General features: G+C 40.6%; 1 protein-coding gene across 2 annotated transcripts in view; it reads left to right on the forward strand.

The window, feature by feature from the left end:
• cacna2d3a (calcium channel, voltage-dependent, alpha 2/delta subunit 3a) overlaps positions 1-23,233 on the forward strand; it is a 174,071-nt gene extending 150,838 nt beyond the window's left edge. For both annotated transcript variants that reach the window (XM_035536210.2, XM_035536211.2), the window contains 11 exons: positions 1,454-1,515; positions 2,612-2,656; positions 3,011-3,073; positions 6,428-6,498; positions 12,039-12,114; positions 12,738-12,790; positions 13,188-13,243; positions 14,824-14,938; positions 20,270-20,382; positions 22,172-22,254; positions 22,572-23,233. In XM_035536210.2, coding sequence (XP_035392103.1) covers positions 1,454-1,515; positions 2,612-2,656; positions 3,011-3,073; positions 6,428-6,498; positions 12,039-12,114; positions 12,738-12,790; positions 13,188-13,243; positions 14,824-14,938; positions 20,270-20,382; positions 22,172-22,254; positions 22,572-22,664 — 830 coding nt within the window. In that variant the 3' untranslated portion in view covers positions 22,665-23,233. The remainder of the gene's footprint in view (positions 1-1,453; positions 1,516-2,611; positions 2,657-3,010; positions 3,074-6,427; positions 6,499-12,038; positions 12,115-12,737; positions 12,791-13,187; positions 13,244-14,823; positions 14,939-20,269; positions 20,383-22,171; positions 22,255-22,571) is intronic.
• The last annotated feature ends 861 nt before the right edge of the window (positions 23,234-24,094 follow it).

The raw sequence follows: 24,094 nt of genomic DNA on the forward strand, positions 1-24,094 counted from the left end.
AATACTGATCTACTGCAGATGTAGTAGAGGTCATGAAATGGTGCATCATTTTTTTATATCTTGGGTTTACTGCTAAATCTGCAGGACCGGGTCATAACAAATATTAAATATAGCTATTGGATATCTGTGTTAAATATTGGGAATTCTGGAATTTTCATGCCTAGCTTACAGTAAATAGCCTCTTCATGTCTTTTGCCACTCCTAACTGATCCATAACTGCTTTCCCTCTTGGCTCTCCCTCTAAAAGTAGAGGACCTTTCTTTTCTTCTTGATGAATGGGAAGAATACCCCTCTCTCAGCACATTTATGCAGTGGCAACTTTATTGCACTTTAATTCTTATTTAGCCTATGAAACATTAAGGATCTGCATGACATTTGTTGTTCGGCCCCAAATAGTCATGTTTTCTCATTAAAGTAAGTCTACCGACAGACTGGCAGATATATCATTACCTGAGAGAACTGGACTGAAGCTGAAGAGTCATTTTTCGCTTCTGCATGACCAAGCTGTTGAAGAGATGTCTTAGCATAATGTTTCAATATTTAAATGGTCACAGACGCCCACTCCCTTTAATATGTTCATTATTAAGGCGTCAAATGACTTAGGATTAATTTTTGTCAGTTGCCTTTGACCTTCGTATCTCGTATTTACCAATTGCCCTTCAATTAGGATTCTTACACACTTTATGTATATTTTGGGAACATCCTCTGTAAGTTTTTAATCTAGTTCATGTCATTATGAAGATTGCTGATGGTAACATTTTGACATAGGTGAGCCAAATATAAATCTAGATTTTATGGATTACCAGACCACTTTATGGGAAAGGTTTACAAAACCTTTTCGGGGTATGTGCATTGCAAAGTCATTTTTAAGTAGTAACATTCCTCCCCAGTTATCTACCAATGTAGCCTCTCTACCAATTCTAGCTGCATGACAATTCTCTATCAAATGATAGCTACTAGTCAGAGATGAGTAAGGTTATCATGCTTCTTGCAGCCAGTACATCTCTATGCACTGTTACTCAGGCAACATCATACTTGGAGAAGAGCACTAACTGCTCAATCTTTTACATTTTTCATCATTTAGCTGGCACTTTTATCCACCTACAACCTGAGCAATTGAGGGCCTTGCTCAAGAGTCCAACAGTGGCAACTTGGCAGTGGTTGAGCTTGAACAGACAACGTTCTGATTACTAGTCAAGTACCTTAACCACTGAGCCACCGCTGCTGACCTAGCAGACACCTGTGATTTGCTAGCACTGTTCTGATTAATAGAGGGAGTTCCCCCAGCATTTAAATTAGTGATTTTCCAGTAATGCAGTAAAACCATAGACAGCTGAATTACTCTGGCCCCTGATCTTGTTGTCTTTTTAAGCACTTTAGACACTCATCAGATGATGCCACACTTTATGGTTTATGGTGTGTTTGTGTTTGATTTATCTTTGATGTCTTCCAGCTGTGGGAATACAGATGAAGCTGGATTTCTTTCAGAGAAAGTTCTGGACTGCCAGCAGGCAGGTAAATCAACACACACACAGATGGACACACACACACACACACACACACACACACACACACACACACACACACACACACACACACACACACACACACACACACACACAAAAAAAAAAAAACCCAAATAAATGTGAGTTAATATATTAGCTTCCATCTGTCAATTTTCACCAGTGAATATATTTTTCTGGCTTTCATTTACTGAAACATATGAAACATACAACCCACTGAACAAAACAAAATAATCTCAATATCTTTGAGGATGAGGCTTGTGTTACAATGTTAAAAAAACAAACAAACAAACAAACAAAAACAAGCTTCTAAAATTACTAAATCGTGACAAACTAATGGTTAAACTGAGCTAGTAACATCTGAAACCATTGCAAAATGTAAAAACAGCTGCAGATACATTTGAGATGCCAGTCAACTGTCACACTCCAAACAACCTGTGTCCTTGTTGCCAAAGTGTAAAAGAGAATTCACTGTTCACTTGCAAGATCCATCAGCTCATTGTCACTTTCTGTTTGATTCTCACTATTTTTAGCGAATTGTCTGACTTTGTTCAAAAAGATCTATTTATTTCATCAATTAGAGCTATAATACTTATAGTTTGAAGCAGCAGGATTTATTAATTATTGAAACATATTAACTGCTAATTAACTGGTAAAAATGGAGGTTTGAATGATGCAGTGGAAATATTGGGTTAAAAGAAAACACACTGCTAGCCAGTCACAAGCCCACTCTTTTAAGATCGTTTAGTGCCTGATACCTGATGACGCACAGCCGTTCTAGCTCTGTACCATCATGTTATCATTTTAATGCAAATTCAGACTTTAAAACCCAAAGTTGCATTTCTCTTTACACATTTACTCCCACTGGAACCTGGTATGAGTCCAACACGGAGAAAAAACACGCTGTACGCTGCTAACACATGACTTGCATGCGTTTATGTGATGAACCAGGTGGGAAAATGTTTCGATTGGCTGTATCGGACATTTAACTTATTCCACAGCGGTGCTAACATGCCTACACTTATGTGTACACCAAATGGATGTACACAACCTTTTCTGAAACTATGTGTTTTTACTTTTTGCTGTAGTGTGCTGCAGTTGATGGGAAATGCTCCATCAGCTGTGACGATGATGTGAGTGTGCACTCTTCCACCACACTACCTCGCTTGCCATTTCTTTCTGATGTCCTCCTTTCTTTCTAAGCCATTCTAAGGAAAGATATATGACCTTGTTTTCAAACAAAGTAATCTAGTGTTCAACCACACTAATCAAGTGTTCTTAATTTATCTAACTTGTACTTTAGCACGTCCTAAATACTGATGTTCAGCAATACCTTATTTACAGCTAGCAGGTTTGAAGTGTTTGTGTTTAAAAAACTGTAATTAACAAAGACATTTCCCACTGCATAGGCTAAGCTAATTATAACTTCAGTATCCCTAACAGCATTTAATCTTTTTTTTCCAATTTTTTTCTCTTGATCTCTGCAGGATATAAATTGTTACCTCATAGACAACAATGGTTTTATCCTAGTGGCTGAAGACCCCTCCTTGGTAAGATTTTAATTGCAATGGGTAATGAAGAAATTGCTTAAAACAATTGTGTAGCATTCTATGAGAATCTACTGGTTGGACATGTGGATTTAAAAAGTTATGGTCATTAATGGCAAATAAGATCTCACCTACCAAAACAAAATTCTGGCACCTAGCAATCCAATATCTGGTGGTTATCCTTAACACATAATGATATCATCGTATCAGTTTGGTTGATCAGTTGAAGTGGTTTGTGGGTGATATACAGTGGCTAAATTCTGCATCACACTCCACTACAGCATACCCTATTAAGCAGATGAGACATAAGCTGTAGACTCCAATCAGTTACCAAATATATGGGAACCCCCAATATCTCAAAACCTATCTGGAGTGGAATGTCCAAAGATCTAATGGCAGAATTCATAGGAAACAGTTCTACCTACTTGCTACAGTAAATGACAATGTCTAGAAGACATCCATTATGTTTACTGCTGTGGGGAAATAGCCCCATTAAGTCAATACCCAGCATATAACCTGGCTACACCACTCATGTTGATGGCAGATGACCAGATAGTTTGGAAATTCTTGGCTTATGAGCTTGCCATGTGATACATTATTTGTATTAATTCCAGATGTCACTGTGCATCCCGAGCCAATGCTCTGAATTCAAGACCCTGTTACGTTTTTTTGTTCATTCTGCCTGGATAACCACTCAGTCATGTCACTATTGTCATGTGCTAAGCTTAGAAACTTGGTTCTGAGAGAGGCTGGAATTATCATCTAAAGACTATGTTCATTCTGTTAAGTAGGCACACTGATAGCCATTATGGACAATGTAGTGGATATTATTCGAGTCTTGGATAGGTGTATTGGCTGCCTACTATAAGGGCTGAAATGCTGTATTATCTTTCTGAGCTTTTCCCCATCCTCAGGAGACTCTTAAAGGTTCTCAGGAGACTGTAGCAATGGAGCTCTCAGTATTGCATCATTAATATCCTTAAAAGCATTTTGGCACTCATGTGTCCATTCATAAAGCCCCCTTGTTCTTTGGTACATGCAATGGGACTGCACATTCAGAAAAAAACCTGGGAAAAACCTTGACCAGAGGAAAGACTAGATGCTCTTGACTTGACATGGGACTGGAAAGTCCTAAACTGCTGGTACTTTTGACACTTCAGTCTTGATTTCTTCCTTCAATCACATGACCTAGATATTTTGGAAAGAGCAGCATCTTGCATGCTTTTGAGAATCAGTGTAAGCCCTCCTGCTGCTAATATGCCTAATGTTGATGTAGGTGTTGAATGTGCTGCTCAATGTCTGGTGAGAATACACATTACCACAAAGCAAAGTTGAGCACTGTGGTCCTGCAAAACATTGGTCATTAAGCTCTGAAATGTAGCAGCAGAGAGTAGGGTAGATGGAAAAAATCCTATAAATTGACTTTCAATGCAAACAATATCTTTTGAGTGCTCCCTGGTTCCATACTTGCGTGCCAATAACCTCTGTAGATCCAGCCATCTAAACACTGTGGCTGTGCAAAGATTCCAAATTTGTGGCATGTGGAATGTATCAAAAATGTTTTTGTGTGCGCAAACATGAATGATTCTGATTATTGAGTGATTATGATGAATCATTATTGAATGATTTCCATGGTTGCTCTAAAGTATATATGGATTGAGGGCCAATATTACACTGGTTGAATCAGGGGAAGAACAAGCAACATTATTATGCCATGAAAAGACAAAGAATGCTATCATATACCATCAAGGTATAGGTAAAACAAAATAAAGTTTAACACTGTCTAAAAAGTCCAAAGGGATTTGAAAACCAGTGTGAAAAGGAATGACTAATCTTTACTCCGTGAGACAAACTGGGGTAAGCACATCCATTCAACCTTGCCTAAAGCTAACTGGATATGTTTGTTGGTGACAAAGAATGTCTTCCTTATATTTCACTTCTTACTAGATTCTTTGATCAAAGAAAATGTACTGCTGTAATTAACCATTAACCATTGCTTTAATCTGACGATCCTTTATTCTCAGCTGCTAACGACAGGGCTTTTTCTTTTTCATTCTCTATTGTGTGGCGTATGGCTACAATCTGATGGTGTCTCAGGTCTTACTTGTTCAGGCATGGCAACGTTTTTCTTTTTAGCATGAGCATATCTGGACTAACTCATTAAGGGAAGCTACAGTACCTCACAGTAGGCTTGTTTATTTAAGTATACAGTTTCTGTAAATGGCATGCAATATATTTTCTCACTCATTCACAGCCTATACCGCAAACATATGAAGGCTTAGAAGTGAACATGTCTATGGCCTTCTCCAGTTGAGCAGAGGAACTGCAGCCATAGTGAATTATTTATAACAATTAAATCCTAATACAAATAAGACAGCCTTATAATACTATTGCTAGAAAAAGCTTGCAGATATTAACAAAACAACATTGGATAGAATACAGTCAACTTGGGTAGCCCCACAACAGGTACCATTGTAGTCAGTGGTTTACCTTATCAAAGGTATGGAATTAACAGGTATTTAAGGTTTCATTTTGCATTATCAGCAATTGGTAAATGCGCTTATTCATAGCAACTTACATATATATAATAATATAGCATAATATTTTAGGGAGAGTTACTAAGCAAAAATAAAAAGAGAAACCCACAAATAATTGCTTTATCATGATTTTTTTTTTGGATAGTTTATTTGCTGTACAAAGCCTTCAAAACATTTTTTTTCCCAATCCCATTTTATCAATCTGGATAGCACACAGCAATATCCTTCTCCATTAGTGTTTTCCCAAGTATGTACAAAAGTGTTCTCACTGGTAAGGAAAGAGGCTCCGAATGTACATAACAGCAGTTTTGCTGTTGCTCTCTACATTTTGATTGCAATCTCAACTACAGTAAATCCAGGCCACAGACTGAAGCTTATTCACAGTTCAAAAAAGGTAAGGGCGTTCATCTTTCTACATAGATGTAGCAATCAACAGCAAACAACTACCCTTCTGATAGTATGACAGAGAAATGAACACATAACTTGTCGACCAATTAACTATACTTGTGTTTCTTAATTGCTTAATTGCTTCTTCATGATTACCCAAGAACTCCAGTAGTACCTCAACAAGGGTCATTACAGACTTGAGTGAATACACAGTTCATGAAGGTTACCTGTACCCCTCATGTGCTCTGCGTCATTACTATGTATCCACACTTGTCACACACACACACACACACACACACACACACACACACACACACACACACTCACTCTCTCTCTCTCTCCATTCCTGTCTTCTCCCTCACCTGTTTTATTTGATTGTCTGATCTGAACCTCTAATAATCACTGTGCCACTTTATCTCTCTCTCTGTCTCAGACGGCCATGTTCTTTGGCGAGGTGGAAGGGGCTGTCATGAGTAAGCTTCTGTCCATGAGTTCTTTTAAAAGGTAGGAAAGAGCCATGTTTTCCAATCATCTGTGACAAGGTTGAAGCACTACTTATGCAAGGTGTTTACTGGACTCAACAACAATACATGTTATCCAGAAAAAATGTACCTTAAGCCTGGGTCAAAAGAAGGTGCATGGCTGAATGATGAGGTCATAGCTACTAGGAACCAGTAAAATAAAGTCACATTTTTCTTGCAAGTCAACATTTGCAGGACTTTTCATAGTGTCTAGTAGGTGAGAAACTGTGACATGTCTTATGCTGTTCCTGCATTTTTAGGGAGATTATACAACTCTATAAGATGTTTGGATTTGCTGTTTGGTTTGATGTCACAAATAATGTTGCATAAATATCCTACCCTACTTGAATAAATTACTCACAATCTGCTGTCATTGTTTTACATCACTTCTGTACTTATTGCCTAGTTGGAGTAGAACACACGGTAGAACACACGGGAGAACTCATGTAGGACTCACGGTAGAGCACATGCTAGAATACACAGAAGAACACACAGTAGAACTCATGGTAGAACAGTACAAACACTGCACATTTTGAGGGGATGTTGCAGGAAGCTTAAAAAAGGAACTTGTCAAAAGTATTAAAGATTTGGATGGTTCAATTTGTTCTAACTTCAGTACTTGTATTTATGCAGCCACAACAGCAAAAATAATGATTAAATAAACAGCAAAAAGACAGGGCAGCTCAGCCAAAGAAGGCAAAGTTTTCTGTTGCTCGGGCAACGTTAGCCTGACCTTGTGCATGTCCATGGCCTTTCAAAGACCACAGGGAACTGTAGCAAGTGGTAAAAAATAGTAATATGTCTCCTTTAATGTGGGTGATTCTGCATCATATTTAATGGTCAGTGTACTTAAATATGTCATCGGTTTATAGTGAATGCCAAGTTGAGTCCAAGTTTCAGGACTTTACTAAAGTTATTTAGCATTCATGACACCCTGTATGGTGGCAATAATTGTTGTAATTGTAAATATTCTGAATGCCTTTGATGAAAAATAGTGGATTCCTGCATTCCTCAGATGATACATTTTTAATACCTGTGTACATTTTAGTAGCTCTGAAGAAATTTGCAGCTTGAAGTAGAGCTCTTGTAGTTGTAGCAAAAGTCCATTCAACTTGTTTCATAAACAGTGTGAGCTGTGAAATTAATTTAAATAATTAATTTATATACATTTTTTCTTTGCTCGTTATTATGATACACTGCCTGGCCAAAAAAAAAGGTCACCACCTGGATTTAACTAAGCAAATAGGTAAGAACCTCCCATTGGATAATTACTGCATGGGTGATTGTTTCAGCTGGCAACAAGTTATTTCACCCTAACTGATGCAGTGAGTAGCTTCTCATTTGTTAAACAACCATGTCGAAAGATACATCCTGTGGTTGTGGAAAAGATCACTGAAACTACTAAAATTGGGTTAAGAACTGTCCAACGTGTTATTAAAAAGTGGAAGGACAGTGGGGAAACATCACCTTCAAGGAAGGAATGTGGTCAGAAAACTTAAACATGTGGTGAAATCAAATCATAGAAAAAACGGCAAAAACGGCTTCAGTTTGCTAGGGAGCATAAAGACTGGACTCTGGAGCAATGGAAGAAGGTCATGTGGTCTGATGAGTCCAGATTTACCCTGTTCCAGAGTGATGGGCACATCAGGGTAAGAAGACAGGCAGCTGAAGTGATGCACCCATCATGCCTAGTGCCTACCCTACATGCCTGTGGGGGCAGTACTATGATATTGGGTTGCTGAAGTTGTTCAGGTCTAGGTTCAGCAATATTATGTGCCCAAAGAATGAGGTCAGCTGACTACCTGAATATACTGAACGACCAGGTTATTCCATCAATGGATTTTTTTCTTCCCTGATGGCACGGGCATATTCCAAGATGACAATGCCAGGATTCATCGGGCTCAAATTGTGAAACAGTGGTTCAGGGAGCATGAGACATCATTTTCACACATGGACAGAGTCCAGACCTGAACCCCACTGAGAATCTTTGGGATGTGCTGGAGAAGACTTTGTGCAGTGGTCCAAATCTCCTATCATCAATACAAGATCTTTGGAAAAATGAATGCAACTCTGGACAGAAATAAATGTTATAACATTGCAGAAGTTTGGGGAAACGTTGCCACAGCGAACGCATGCCATAATCAAAGCTAAAGGCGTTCCAACAAAATATTAGTGTGTGTGACTTTTTTTTGGCCAGGCAGTGTATTATCTCTGCAAAGGGCATTAAAGAGCAAAAACAACAACAGTCACACCCTGACTCTCCCTTGATAAATTCAATACCTATTGAAGCATTTCAGGGATTTGGGACCTTTATCTTCTTGTTTGTTCCCCCACCAAGTCATCTCTAATTCCAACCACTAACACAACAGCACCCAATCATGCAATACCACCAAGCCCAGAGGGTGGGGGCTAGCACATGCTTCCTCCAGTACACATGTGGCCAGCCACCACATCTTTTCAAACTACCACCAGCAAAACATCACTGGATGGTTCAGTATACTTGGAGGAGAGTGCCAACCACCATGAGCTATGTGAATAAAAGAACTATGTTAAAGAAATTGCAGTAACTTAAAATTAACTCAGAGGAGCTTGGTAAATCGTAACCTTGTATGTATAATACATACACTAATACAGCAACTGTCTCTGTTTGCCTCTCCCCCTCTTTCTTGCAAGTACCCATGCACACATAAATATATATATATATAAATAAATAGATATTTCCTTTCTATTGTACACACAGACATCTGGAGAATGGGGCTCTTTCCAGTGTGTTGTGGGACAGGAATAGCCAGGGGCAATGGCTAGTGATGCTTTTAGCCATGATTAACCATGGAATGTGAGGAGAACCAGGGTGGGGGCAGGAGGTGGGGGCATGGAGGCTTTTCCATGAGAGGCTCAGCAGTCACATGGAAAGACTGTGTCCTTGCCCTCAGCCCCAACACTGACCAGTCAGTCAGTACAGAAAACACACACACACATACACACACACACACACGCACGCATACACACACACACACACACACGAGCACACACACGCACACACGCACACACACACACACACACACGAGCACACGCGCACACATGTGCACGCACACACACACACACACGCACGCATACACACACGCATGCATACACACACACACGCACGCATACACACACGCACGCATACACACACACACGCACGCATACACACACACACACACGAGCACACACACGCACACACACACGCACACACACACACGCGCACACACACACACACACACACACACGCGCGCACGCATACACACACACACACACACACACACATACACACACACACACACACACACATACACACACATACACACACACACACGCACGCATACACACACACACACGAGCGCACACACACACGCACACACGCATACACACACACACGAGCGCACACGCACACACACACACACACGCGCACACATGCGCGCACACACACACACACACACACACACATGCACACACGCACACACACACGCACGCATACACGCACACACACGCACACACACGCGCACGCACACACACGCGCACACACACACACGCACGCACACACACACACACGCACGCATACACACACACACACGAGCACACACACGCACACACACGCGCACACACACACACGCACGCACACACACACACACGCATGCATACACACACACACGAGCACACACGCGCACACACACACGCACACACACACACACACACGCACACACGCGCGCACACACACACACGCACGCATACACACACACGAGCACACACACGCACACACACGCGCACACACACACGCACACACACACACACACACGCGCACACACACACACACACACACACACACACGCGCACACACACACACACACACACGCGCACACACACACACACACACACGCGCACACGCGCACACACACACACGCGCACACACACACACACACACGCGCACACACACACACACACACACGCGCACACACACACGCACACACACACGCACACACACACACACACGCACACACACACACACACACACGCGCACACACACGCGCACACATGCGCGCACACACACACACACACACACACACACGCGCACACACACACACACACACGCATACACTCGTGCCCGCAGTCTATGGGTGTTCACCTTTTAGCTGTGAGAGAGAGAGTGAGCGGGGGAGAGTCGTTTCAGCCAACAGGAAATATGTAGTCATAAGCAAATGTGGCTCTATTAATGGAGGCTTGCTATCATCGCTGATGTCAAATAGTAAATACTATTTTGGTCACAAATGCTCATGACATGCACACAAGCATATTGATCAGCTCTTATTGACAGCAATAATCCATATTAAAACCAAGAGTAAAAATGGATTTTTTAATTTTTATTAAACTCTAAGTAATTATTAATACTAAAAAAAAGAAAAAAATTATTTTTCTTTTACTATTAAAAGGCCAAAAAGAGAATAAAATATATAACTCAAGCACTGATACACAATACTTGAAATCAATGTTTGGATTAAATGTGGGGATACCTAATACTAATTATTAGGTGTCATGGGGAAAGTGGAAACGTCAGGGGTCAAAAGGCAATCATTTCCACAAGTGTGTGCCTTGGTTTTCTCAGGGCTTCTAAAACTGAGTGAGGTTGTTAATCCCATCAATTTTGAGGGATTAGTTGTAATCTCATCTCCAACTAGGTCACAGTTCTGCATCTCTAGTTCTAGTTCCACTAAGTCAGAACTGGCCCTCGGGCTGCATCCGGAATAGTGCCTAACTTCATCTGGTAAAACCCTGACAGTGCCCCCCCCTCCACAGACACACACAGAGGGGTTTGTGTCTCTCAACCCCCCTGAATCCCCTCCACACACCTGTCTTGTCAGTCAGGATGGACTGGACACACACACACACACACAAACACACACAAACAAATGTTGTCATATGTTAATTGTACTTTTTACTCATATATATATATATATATATATATATATATATATATATATATATATATATATATATATATATATATATATATATATATACTTAGAAGTGCATGTTATATAGACATCCAACCATCTGACATGCTCTTAAATATAGTTACAAAACACGCACGCACACACACACACACACACACAAACAAACAAGCCGCCATCTTGGCTCACACTGTCCTAGCCTGCAGGCCTGCTTATTAGAGGATTTCCTCCTTTCATTGGCTCTGTCCTTGCACACAACCTCTTCCGATATATTTACACACACACACACACACACACACACACACACACACACACACACACACAATTTCCTTTATCCGGGTTGCTTTTCCATCAGGAATGAAATGAGCCTCCAGATACCTTACCTCAAGCCTGCCCTGTTCTCTGGTTTCAGTTAGATTATTTCTCATTTAAAAGCTCACTGGCTAATTGTAGGATGTGACCCAATTATTGTCACAAGAATCTTATGTGTGTGTGGGGGATCATGGTCATCTCTGATATCTCTTTCTCTCTATTGCAGGGTGACTCTATATGACTATCAGGCCATCTGCAGGACCTACGCAGAGAGAAGTGACAGTTCAAACAGTCTATTAGACGTGAGCATAAAAAAAGACCAAAGAATGCCCAATAACCCTTACTGCAAACTCATCATATCGTAGACTCATATTATTTCTGTGTAAATATGCAGTTTGTCACTCTATTTATTTATTCCTCTCTTTCTTTCTTCCTCTCTCTGTCTTTCTCTGGGTCTCTCTCTCTCTCTCTTCTCATCCCTCTCCTCTCTTCTCTCTCACTCTCTATCTCTCTCGGGTGGTCCGGCCACACAATAATGAGGGGAAGCCACATCCATGGAGCAATGTGTGTGTGCGCGTGCGTGTGTGTGTGTGTGCGCGTGCGTGTGTGTGTGTGTATGTGTGTGTGTGTGTGTGCGAGAGTGCAAGTGAGTGCAAGTATGTGTGTGTGTGCGCGCGTGCATGTGCGCGCCTACGTGTGCGTATATGTGTAGGTGTGCGTGTGTATGAGTGTGCACGTGCGTGTTTTATGTGGGTGCGTGGAGGCATGCTTGCACTCGTGTGTGTGTGTGTGTGTGTGTGTGTGTGTGTGCGCACTCCTCCCGCTGCATGCTCCCTTCCCTCCCAATCGGCACTGTGTATTTATGGTCTTCCTCCCTGTGCTCTGTTCTTTCATGGCGCCTGTTGCCTCTCTTCCTCGCTCACAGCCCTACTTTGCCCTCTTCGCGACCGCCAAGTGGCTGCTGACTGAGCTTATCATGTAAGGAACCAGTTGCATCGATACCTCTCGCTTCTCCGGCAACCGGGGCGCTGTGCCTCCACAGTGCCGATGACTGCTGAGAGCTCTGTAAATTAACAAAAGACCAACTGAGCTCCTGAGCTAGGAGCTCCACAATGCCTCTGCGAACTCAGCGCTGATGCTGAAGTCGCTGCCCCACTTGCTCTTGGGTGGGCCGACATCATGGCAGTGATTTAGGATGCAGTTCTATGTGTTTTTTCATGTCATTGATACGTTCTGTATATGATATTGGTCAAAGATATTTACTGTGAGTTGAAGTGGTGCGAGCTGAGTTTGAATGGGAGACCTTCTCTCTTGCCCTCTTCTTTCCTCCTTTCTTTAATTTGTTTCCTGTGGCTTTTTTTCCCCCTGTTCACAGATTACTGGTGGAATTTAACCTGTACAGCTGGTGGCAATCTGATTTTACCGCTAAGGGTAAGTTATGTCGTACCGCAGATATTTGCAGATATTTCATTTCATTTGTGTAATTACAGTCTGGGTTAACCATTTGGAACAGTCTGAGTGTCTGTGTGTGTCTGTGCGCACATTTTGAGGAATGCTGGATATACTGGTTAATTAACTTCTACTATTTTAAAGATGTTGGGATTGTTGCGTTGTTCAACTTTTCCTATGGGTCAGAGGTCATGATCGGACAGCACAGACCGCAGCCATCAATCTCTTATCACTGATCCAGGATCAGTCTACATAAACACATGCACATGAGCACACGCACACAGACACAAAAAGAAATGGAAATCTGGGCTGCTTTGTGCTTTTATTGTAATTTTTGAAGGACAAACACTGGAAAGGTGAATGCTTGCAATTCCAAATGCTGTTCACCTCAACTGAACTCTGGATGTGTTTAGCCTTAGTGGTTATATGCTGAGAAACTTTATGACCTGTGAAAAGAGTGTTTTAAGAAGCTGTATCCTGTCTAACATGACAGACATGTTTCTGCCCAGGTGCATCATTTTCAGCCATAACTTTCCCAGCATGCTCCTCAGTTTCTGTCCTTCAACCAGTGTTTTTAAATGCTTTACAGCTGTGCATTAAATTATCAATAAATCCAAAGAAAGTTGACTTTGGGTCATTCCTTTCCTAAAGCATATCAGCTTTATAAATATAATGTAAATACTCTGCAATGTCCTCGTCAGACACACTCATTCTAGGCTGCATTTTCTTAACCAGTTCAGAAGCAGAAACCCCTAAAACTACACCTGCCCAAACTTCACCTGAAACCACATCCAAATCACAGAAGGGATGTAATGTAGGAGATGACATCTGTAGAAGCTGCATAAAGTGCAGTTGAGAGGTTTTTCAGCCCAGTGATGCACCCACCACTGGCTACTGTACCTCAGTGACCATACAGAGGCGTGCCACGGATGTGTAGCTGAGCTCAGTTATAACAAGATGAGCACTACAGGACATTTAAGGATCTTACTTTTATCTTTTTTCTTCTTTTCCAGAAATTGTACAGATAGTATGTCCATTTGTATGACCAGAAGGTCATGTAATAGTTATGCAGCAGGACAGTTGTTGTTATTAGTAGTAGTAGCAGCACATTCTACAATAATTTATGCTAGTATATTTAGGCAGTATATAATCTAATTCTAATAGCTAATGTATTAAGGTTATAGGATGTGCATAAAAAATGATCTTGGGAATCAAACTATTGTGAACACACACACACACACGCCACAATAAAAAAAGTTACCAGTACCAAGCTAGTTGCACTTACTTTTGCAGGCACTAGGTGGTGTCATAACTAAACAAACATATTTGACTATGGCAAGGAACGCAGGTCAGCTGTCTTACTTAAAGCTGTTTCTGCATGATAAATTGCCCAAGATGCTGAGAAGCTGATATTCCCACTTTCTGAAAAATAGTGTGAGGTCACATTCTTCTCACTATCTCCATCTATCTATTTTTCTATCTGTCTATCTGTCTGCCCCCTGTCTGTCTGTCTGTCTGCCAATCTATCTATCTACTTATCATGTCTCATTCTGTCATTTTAGCTGAGAAACTGTTTCCAACTATGTTGGTTCCATGTGATATCGAATATCCAGCGTTCATCTCAGAGCGAACCATTAAGGAAACGACAGGCAACATTGACTGTGAAGACTGCACCAAGTAGGTAGAATTCTAAACAACTATACAGAATGAATACACACTCACGTGCAATGGGCAATAACTATGATTTCCAAAGTTTTATAAGTAAATATTCATTAAGGAATTGCTCATTTGCTTGTCGTTGTCTGTATGTCTCTGTGTGTGTGTGTGTGTGTGCATGTGAGAGAGATGTACCTTTAACTAGACACTTAGATTGCGTGTGAGCATGTGTGTGCCGCATCCATATGTGTGTGTTTGGTGTTGAATACTGAAACATGGCTATGCAGACATGATTCCACAATTTAAAATGACAACACAGACATTGTGTCTATGTGTATTGTGCCTCTGGTCTACTCTGCTGAAATATTATACACTTGTAGCCACAAATATCTATGCACATGGGCTTTCACTTTAAAATCCAACACCTCTGCTGATACCATATAATAAACATAACAAGCTTTTATTAACTTGCTGTGACGTTTTGATCGCCACAGCCATTGGAGGGCTAGAGCTGGGGGCCCAAGAGTTCGGGGACCGCTTGCTCAGTGCAGAGTCTTAAAGGGAAGGGGCCAATTCTGTCTCACCTCAGCCCGTATTTCACCTTTATTGCTTCAGCTATGTTTCACAGCAGCGAAACACAGAGACTTAGAGGATTGCTTTACAGTATGATTAACAGACACATGGTTTTATGAAAGAACTGATTTGGGAAGATATCCCTGCAGACGGTTAACAGTCGGGTTTGGTGAGACGGAACAGAGAAAAGAAAGAATGGAATTAGTTTCCTTCATATAAACACATAGAAAATTGGTGCAGCACCCAATAGTGTTTTGTTTCTTCACATTAAATGATTTTGGGGCTTTTCCATAACTCATCCCGCTCACATCCTCGTTACTCCAAACAGTGGACGCGGCACATTAAACGACGAGGCGTTTGTGTGAGTCTGCCTGAGTTTGTACACTTAACCAGATGTGAGCATGACTCAGTGTAAGCATGCTCATCGGCCCTCTGCAGGTCTACGTCATGCGTTTGCGTGCGTCGCTCGTGAGCCGACTTGTGGTTCTGCTGGCTCATGCATTCTCGGCCGAGGAAGCCGTTCTTCGAGTGGCGCTTCTGTGCTGAGAGAGAAAGGGGCGCTAGCACCACAGATGGTGCTCGCTTGCCACAGCAGCAGAGAGGGGGCTTGCTCCCCACGGGAAACTGCGGCCCGCTGGCTCGGCTGTGTTCGTACAGTTACAGCCAACGAGGCAGCCCTCTCGAGCACGGCCAAAAGCCCTGATCCTTAGGCCCTGCAGCTGCCTGGCTTCCCAGAGGCCCCTTGAATATGAAATCAAGATAATCTGGTTAAGTGGATCTGCCCGCAGGCTAAGATTAGTTTAATCTCATTTAGTTGAAGGAAATTGATTAGAGACACAGACATACATACGGGCACACATACATCTGCAGAACAAAAGGTGTCAGAAAGTTCATACTGTCTGCTCCTATTAGGACCAAAATTGTTTTCAAGAGTGCCAATAAGGGAGAAATGGAGAGTGAGAGAGAGTTCAGTTTGGTTCATTTGTTAGTAGTGTTAACTGACAATGTTAGAATTATGGTATATATATTCCAAGTTTAGTTATGAACTCAATAATAAAATTACGCCATATCCTCGGAGCCACAAGAAATATGGTTCTTAATGTCCTTAAATGTTATTTATTAGCACTGGTTACTCTATTCAAATCTTTGTCTATGGACTTTATGAAATGTTTTCTATTTTATTAAGGTCAAGTTTATGGAGATGTGATAAGAGTTTTTGAAATAAGAATGGTGTGTGTGTGTGTGTGTGTGTGTGTGTGCGTGTGTGTGCGTGTGTGTGTGTGTGTGTGTGCTCACGCACACATGTGCCACTGCCCAAACTCAGTAGAAGTTTATGACTAGGATTGGGAATGTGATGTACTGGTCTGTTTATCTGAATAAATGTGTGTGGCAGAATTTTTGGCATGTACCCCGAGATCTTTTGGGTCTTTTACCAATTATAACATTGATTTTGTGGGACTCTGAGCCTACACCCACACAGCCGGTACCATTCTATGTGCCTTTGCGCATACACATATGTATGTGTCCTTATGGACTTCTGTCTCAACTCAATCTAAGTGTAGGGGCCACACATGTGGGGCCACTGTTTGGTCCCAAAATTCTTTTAAAGACTGCTTCCATGTGTATGTGTTTTCCTGAATTTGTACATGCTGCCACTTGTGTGGTTGACAGATAGGGGTTAGCATGGGTTTTTAACTGTGCCAAACATGTATTGGCTTGAATTACAGTCAGAGGTGAATATAAATGCATAAGTTAATATTTAAGTACAGTGTTAGTTATGGCATTTTTCCTGCTTGTGCTGTCCTGTGTCTCTGCCGAGCAGATGAAGGGTTAAGTGTGTTTGTCTAGCAAAGCACTCCCGTTTTATAGGCATATGCTTTCAGAGAGAGAATTCACATGCATGCAGGCATGTTCGGGGCGTTCAGTTGAAATGCAGTGACGTACTGACGGTCGGTCACACACCTGCGCACTTGGTTATCGTTAGGCTCCCAAGAGTGCAGTCAGCAGGAGGATGTGGGTGGTTTATCATCAAAGTCCTTTTACAAGGAGTATAAACTTTTGGTTACAGACGTGGTGTGTCCCTATCACAATGATATACATCAGTGCTTCACCGCCAGCATTTACAAACTCAAGTTAAGTGCACTCAGACTTTTTAGAGCAATGCTGAGAGCAACATTTAACTCGAACCCTAAACCTCAGATCCAGCCCCAAAAATATGAATTTACAATCTCCATGCTATGTATTGATCATGTTTTAGGGTCTTTGTAGGCGTTTGTGTTTAAAAATGAGACCGTAATGGACCACTTTAGCTTTAAAGATATGCATTAATGCTGAATAGAGCAGTATTATGTTTATACCACAGTTTTAAGTTAATGTAGAGGTCATGCCTTGAATGGAAGCAGTCCTGGTTCAAATACGGTGTGAAATGTATTTACGATGTTTGAAATTTGCCTTATCTGCTCTAATGAACCATTGATAATGCAGTATTAAGTTTATATCTTAGTTTTAAGGTAAGGCAGACTGCCAGAGGTCTTGGCCGAGACAGAAGCGCTCTTTTAGAAAACGGGTTTATATATGATGTTTAAACGAGGAGATATTCATAATGTGTGTTTAGGATTACGTTGTTTTTAAAACAGCATAACTTCCTTAGAAGTTTTGACAAAGCTGTACTAAAGACTGAACTATGATACATTAGCATGATACTTTATCCTTCACTTCACCAGAGTTAAGGACACTCTGACTGTTATTTGATTGCCAGTGAATTAAAATTTCATTGCAAATTGAAACCATCACAAAGACAAAAGGAGAGCACAGTTCACAGTTAATTATTAGTCTGAGGTGAAGTGGTTAAGACTTGCTGATTCATACCTTATGAAATGCGGTCATGTGTGTGTATGTGTGTCTGTGTGTGTGTGTGTGTGTGTGTGTGTGTGTGTGTGTGTGTGTGTATGTGTGTATGTGTGTATGTGTGTATGTGTGTATGTGTGTGTGTGTGTGTGTGTGTGTATGTGTGTGTGTGTGTATGTGTGTATGTGTGTATGTGTGTCTGTGTGTGTGTGTGTGTGTGTGTGTGTGTGTGTTTGCCAGTGTGTGTTGTGTGTATGTGTATAGGCATATGTGTGTGTTCCATTTAGAGCACAAGGCCAGCCACTGCTCAAGGGGGAGGTGTGTTTATCCATTCCCACCAAAACTTGTTTCTCTCGCCAACACTCCTAGGCTCTGTTTAATATCATCTGATTAAGTTGGACTTAATCAAGCTTTCACAAGGTTGAGCCAGAATCACACCGTTCTTTATCCAAATGAACCAAAATTAATTCTAGGTTGGTTTGAATGGCTGCATGCTGGATATTTTGAATCCCATTTCTAGCAAATAAGTTTCTTGATGGGCTGAGTAGAATTTGTCTATTTTTAAGTTTATTTTGGGCTACACCAATGTTCAGTTATTGTTGGACAACACTGGTTTGTGGTTGTCATCTGGTCTTTGTTAGGTTAGTTGGATGCTGTCTAAAAATGTTGTGCTCTAGAAATACTATCTGTAGAATTTTGACATGGATATGACATGTGACACGTAATTATGTGTACACTTTTGACATGGATATTTCATTTTTAACATTACATATGTTTTTGAAAATAGGCACTTTTATTTTCATTTAACTAAGTGGGAATAAAAAGTTGAGGTTAGGCAGCGCTTGTTTTGTTGCAGACATTTTTATCAGTGACTAATAGATTGGATACATCAAATTTGATAAAGCTTTTCTATATCAGTGCTTCACCAAGAAAGTATTTGTTGACCTTTCAGTAAGAAAGGTTCATGCCTAACATATCTTAAGCTATTGCCGGGTGGGTTCGTGTGTATTTATGATGTTTCTGTGATAAATCTAAGCATGAAGTGTTAAGCAGTGCATCTCTGGGCTTGATTTAGATTGTCTGGGGTCAAACGATAGGGACTTTGGTTGTATCACGGCACTCTACCACCAGACAGCGTGTTTTCAGGATAGACTGAGTGTGTCTGTGTCAAATCCCTAGCTGAGTGCAAAAGAATCCACAGAGTGTGCGATAAAACCGCTCCACAGCAAGTTCCATAAATCACATGGACCGCAGAAAAGCACGAGGCGAAGATAAAGAAAAAGAGAGTGAATGAGGGACCATCCTCCCTACCCTTCTTCATAAGTTTCACAGAGGTGCAGAAACCAGCCATGTGGGTTTCAGTCCATCTCAGCAACCAGTATGAAAAAGGCATTGTTAAAAACAAACAAACAAAAAAGTAGGAGGAAAGAAAGAAAAAATGTGGAATTCAAGTGTGGTTCTAGTTTATCCTTTTGTCCTCTGCACCCACCCCCCCCCCCTATTTTTTTTCATTGTTTTATATTTTGCAACACCTCATTGGCCAGGCACTGGCTCCTCTCACTAGCAAACTTTGATTAAAGTGGTGAGTGAGGATGAAACAATGGCAGCACATCAGGCAGCAAAGTGTGGAGGGATGAGGTACACTTCAGACAGACAAACTCATTAATACATACACACATCACACCAACGCCCCCAGCCCCCGTGGCTGTCTGAAGTTTGTGGTGCGGGTGGGTGGGTGACAGCAGCTGAGAAATATGAGTGATGGGGTGGCCAAGGACGCATGCTATCTTCTTGGTGTATATATATCTTTCTCACTGGATAAGTGAAATCAGGAATATGGTGTATGGACCAACTAATCACATGAAAGCACACACTGATTCATGCTTCGTGTCTTATTTATTGTTTCTTTTCCTTGCTCCCCATCATCCTAAGATCGTTCGTCATTCAGCAAATTCCCAGCAGTAATCTCTTCATGGTGGTGGTGGACAACAAGTGTAGTTGCGTGAATTTTAAACCTGTTACCATGGATCCTATTGAAATCATGTATATCCTTTTCAAAGAGGAGGGAGGGACGGTGAGAAGGAGATGACAGAAGGAAATAGGCTTTTGTACAGGCCATTGTGCACATTATGCAAACTTCACTGTCTCATATTGCATTAATGTGACTGTGTGCTATATAAAGTCATTTCTTGTATTATTTGGAGCTGAAAGGTCAGACAAAATCCTATAATGTTGCAGACACACTAATGCCAACTGGACAGTAGTCTTATTCTTTCAGACGGCTAATGTTTGTAACTTGAACATTGTTTGGTTATATTATGTGGAATGTAACTTAAGAATTTTATTGTTACCATTGTAATTGTATTTGCTAAGATAATATTGTCCTATTGTAATCGTTTAAGCACAAAGATGCATTTTCCCATGGTATTTTTAAGAAGCTGCCACAAATCTAGTCCAACGTTTGCAACCAAACAAGTTGGTTAGCAATAATAGTAATAATAATAATAATAGTAATAATATAGATTGGTTGGATGATAGAACAGTAAAACAGTAATGTAGGTTTTATGGATTTTGTGTTCTCTGTAATAATGGGCAGCTTTTATTTTCTGGCTCTTTCTGCTCCAACATACGGTTTGTCTTCTGTCTTTGGTTTCCTCTTATTCATAATCAGCAAAGCAAAATAAATAAATAAATGGTATCCAACAGAAAAAAAAAAAATGGAATGAGGCTGAATCTCCTGAATGAGGAGACGAGTTCATACTCCATGACGAAGTGGTGTCAGTTCGTTAAACAGCTCACACCTGGCAGTGAGGCTCCTGACTGGAGGCGGTGCTACCTGCCAGTCATGTGAGAGGTTGCTGGATATGAGTGTCTGCAAAATGCTGCAAATGATTGGACAACAGGTGAGAGGCCATGACCCCATTACTACAGGGCCAGGCTACGAACATCTGGCCTGAAGATCTGCACCTGCACACTTCAGCCTGCCAATGGTAAGCATCTACCTCTAGCTCTTCTAGAGGATTGGGATGGCTTCCCACAACTGGCAACTGGACAGTCAGAGTCTCATTGACTCTGTGCCAGTGTGCCAGATTTGTCAAGCAATGACAAGTATCTTTATCCTCACCCATGTGATGATGTACGTGTTTATGTAATAATGCTCTTTAAAACTGCTTTTCTCTTTTTCATCTCAGAAGTTTCAGGGTTGCTAGTTCTATTAGAGTCATTAAAAGTGCTGTTTTTTATTTACCCTATAAAAGGAACAATATGAAGGGGGGAAATGTAAGATTTTAATTGGAGGGTTCATTTCTCTGGAAGGAGCTTTGGCCCTTTGTCGGCTTGGAGATGAAAAGCCTCTGCGATGTCTGTGCTGATGTTCAGAGACTTCCATCTCTAAAGATGCTGAGGTTTTTGAATACAATGCCGTCTCCCTCCAAGGAATACCGACAGATGTTACGTTTCACGATGGCCTGGAACGGACCGGTGATCAAAAACAGATGTTGTGTTGACAGAAAGCTCATATTGGTGCCTTCACTGGGCCCTGCTTGATTCTGAGGTTCCAAGTCTGGTCTTTTTCGAAAGCTGCTCTTTGTCAGCTGGAGATGCACTTTCACCATTTGAAAACCTAACAATTGATAAATAATACTAGCTGATTTTGGATCTGTATGGTATTAAACACCTTAGTGGTGTTTAACTTAATAAACACAAGATGACATTTTACGGTGGGTTTTTACACAAGCAAATATATTTGTGTATGCACACACACACACACACACACACACACACACATACATTTTAATGTCTTTTACATGCAAATTGTCCTTAACCTTCCTGCACATAATGAATCTCTGAAGTGTGAGCGTTTGAAGTTGCAGAAGGACAGGAGGCGTCCAGATACCTGCCACCCTTTCCACCCTGAGGTACCTTAAAGCTTGAAGCAATAGAGAACTGACCCAGACACATTTGAAGCTTTGGACTAACTAATAATTCCTCTGCTGAGAATTCAAGTTAATCAGCTTAATTTGTTTCTAGGCCAGTCCATCATCACTATCATCCAAAACAAGCCAAATCAAACAAAGTTTAATTTAAATACAGTGTGGTCATATTTATATATAGTGTTTATAGCAACTGTGGGTTTAAAAACTAAACAGCCTTAAAGTAATAAATGATGTTTATAATAACAAGTTTAGGGGTTGTATTAATTTAATCCATCATTTTTGTTCTATTTTACCCACAGGAAAACTCTATGGAATGTGGACGAGCATTGGATTTGACTCCGTCACTAATGGCAGTGTTCTTTGCTCTGTTAACTGCACTGTTTCCCAGGTGACGAGAACTGGCTCCACCTTTTGCCCCTGGCTTAGCTTGGGCTGTTTCGACTTGACATGCAAAGCGATGAAATAAACAACCCTTGATTCTGAACAAAATATGTAAACATTGTCCCCAAAATAATAATAATAATAAACAAAAAAAATCACCAGGGAAATGATGCAGTCCCGTGGAGATGTCAGAATCACTTTTCCCCTCTCATACTTTGAAGCTGTTGGCATTTTTCATGGGCATGAATAGAAATCGATCAGCTAAGTGAAAATAATGATGACTGTATGATGAGTATAACTGTCGTGTCTGTTAATCATGAGTTTTAGAGAAATTAATTAATTAATTAACTAATAAATGAGTAAAATACTGATTAAAGATATGTCAATATTATACATAAATTTATAAAAAGAACAGAAGGTTTTATTTATAATTTGCAAGTGGTAACCATACAACTGTGATAATGGACTATTAAGTCTACAAATTTGAGTGGTTATTCTCTATGAGCTTTGCCTTATAATGAGAGAAGTTACTTCTGTTTGTGTACTTTTTAAATAAAATGATCTGTAAAATATTGTGAAAGTTAGTTGTCACTGGTTCAATGCAGTGTATATGTGTTGTGTGTGTTTGACATTTACTGAATGTTTGGTCAATTTCTTGGTCTTTTTCTCAAAGAGCATGAGAAGACTATGTTCACAGTTTCACACACTTCTTCACTCTATTAGGATGGCCCAAGACAGAGAGACGTGGTCTGGGTTGTTATTTTGTGTTGCACAAAGAATCTGTGTGTGTGTGTGTGTGTGTGTGTGTGTGTGTGTGTGTGTGTGCGCGCGCACGTTTGTATTTGAGGAGTACTTTCACAGAAACCATGGAGCATTCCAAGACCAGCTGATGAGCACACCCTTGACTATGTTTTCCTGTTGCTGCAAAGTTATCGACATTTTGAAAAATGCAAATGGAGAACTTTGATGTCCAGAACACATTAGAAGCTAAATTATAGCAGCATTAAATTAATGTATCATGTATCTATGTCATTAGCCTGTATCACTGAGAATATTAAACATGATAGTATAAATAACATTCACAATAAAATAGGACATAATGCTGATTTACTTAGTCTTGTTACTGCTACATTTAAAGTGTGAATAAATGTAATTTATAAAATATGAATTAATTTTAATATAAATTAATATAATTACTTTACTAATGTATAGCAGCTCTTCTGGCCAGCACTAAATACATTTTAAATAAATGTAAAATAAATACACAATGTAAAATAAATACACAAATACATACATGCTGAAGATCATGAAATCATTTACCATCATGCCACTACCACTGCTTTGATTTCAGTTTATTAGATGCCTTGCTAAAAATAGGCTCAATTTCTATTTTTGTTTTTTTCATCAAGTTGGTATTATGCCCTGGAATTTTTCACCCGAC

Source organism: Electrophorus electricus, chromosome 20 (assembly GCF_041902795.1).
Source record: "Electrophorus electricus isolate QZ-2024a chromosome 20, ASM4190279v1, whole genome shotgun sequence".
NCBI lineage: Eukaryota > Metazoa > Chordata > Actinopteri > Gymnotiformes > Gymnotidae > Electrophorus > Electrophorus electricus.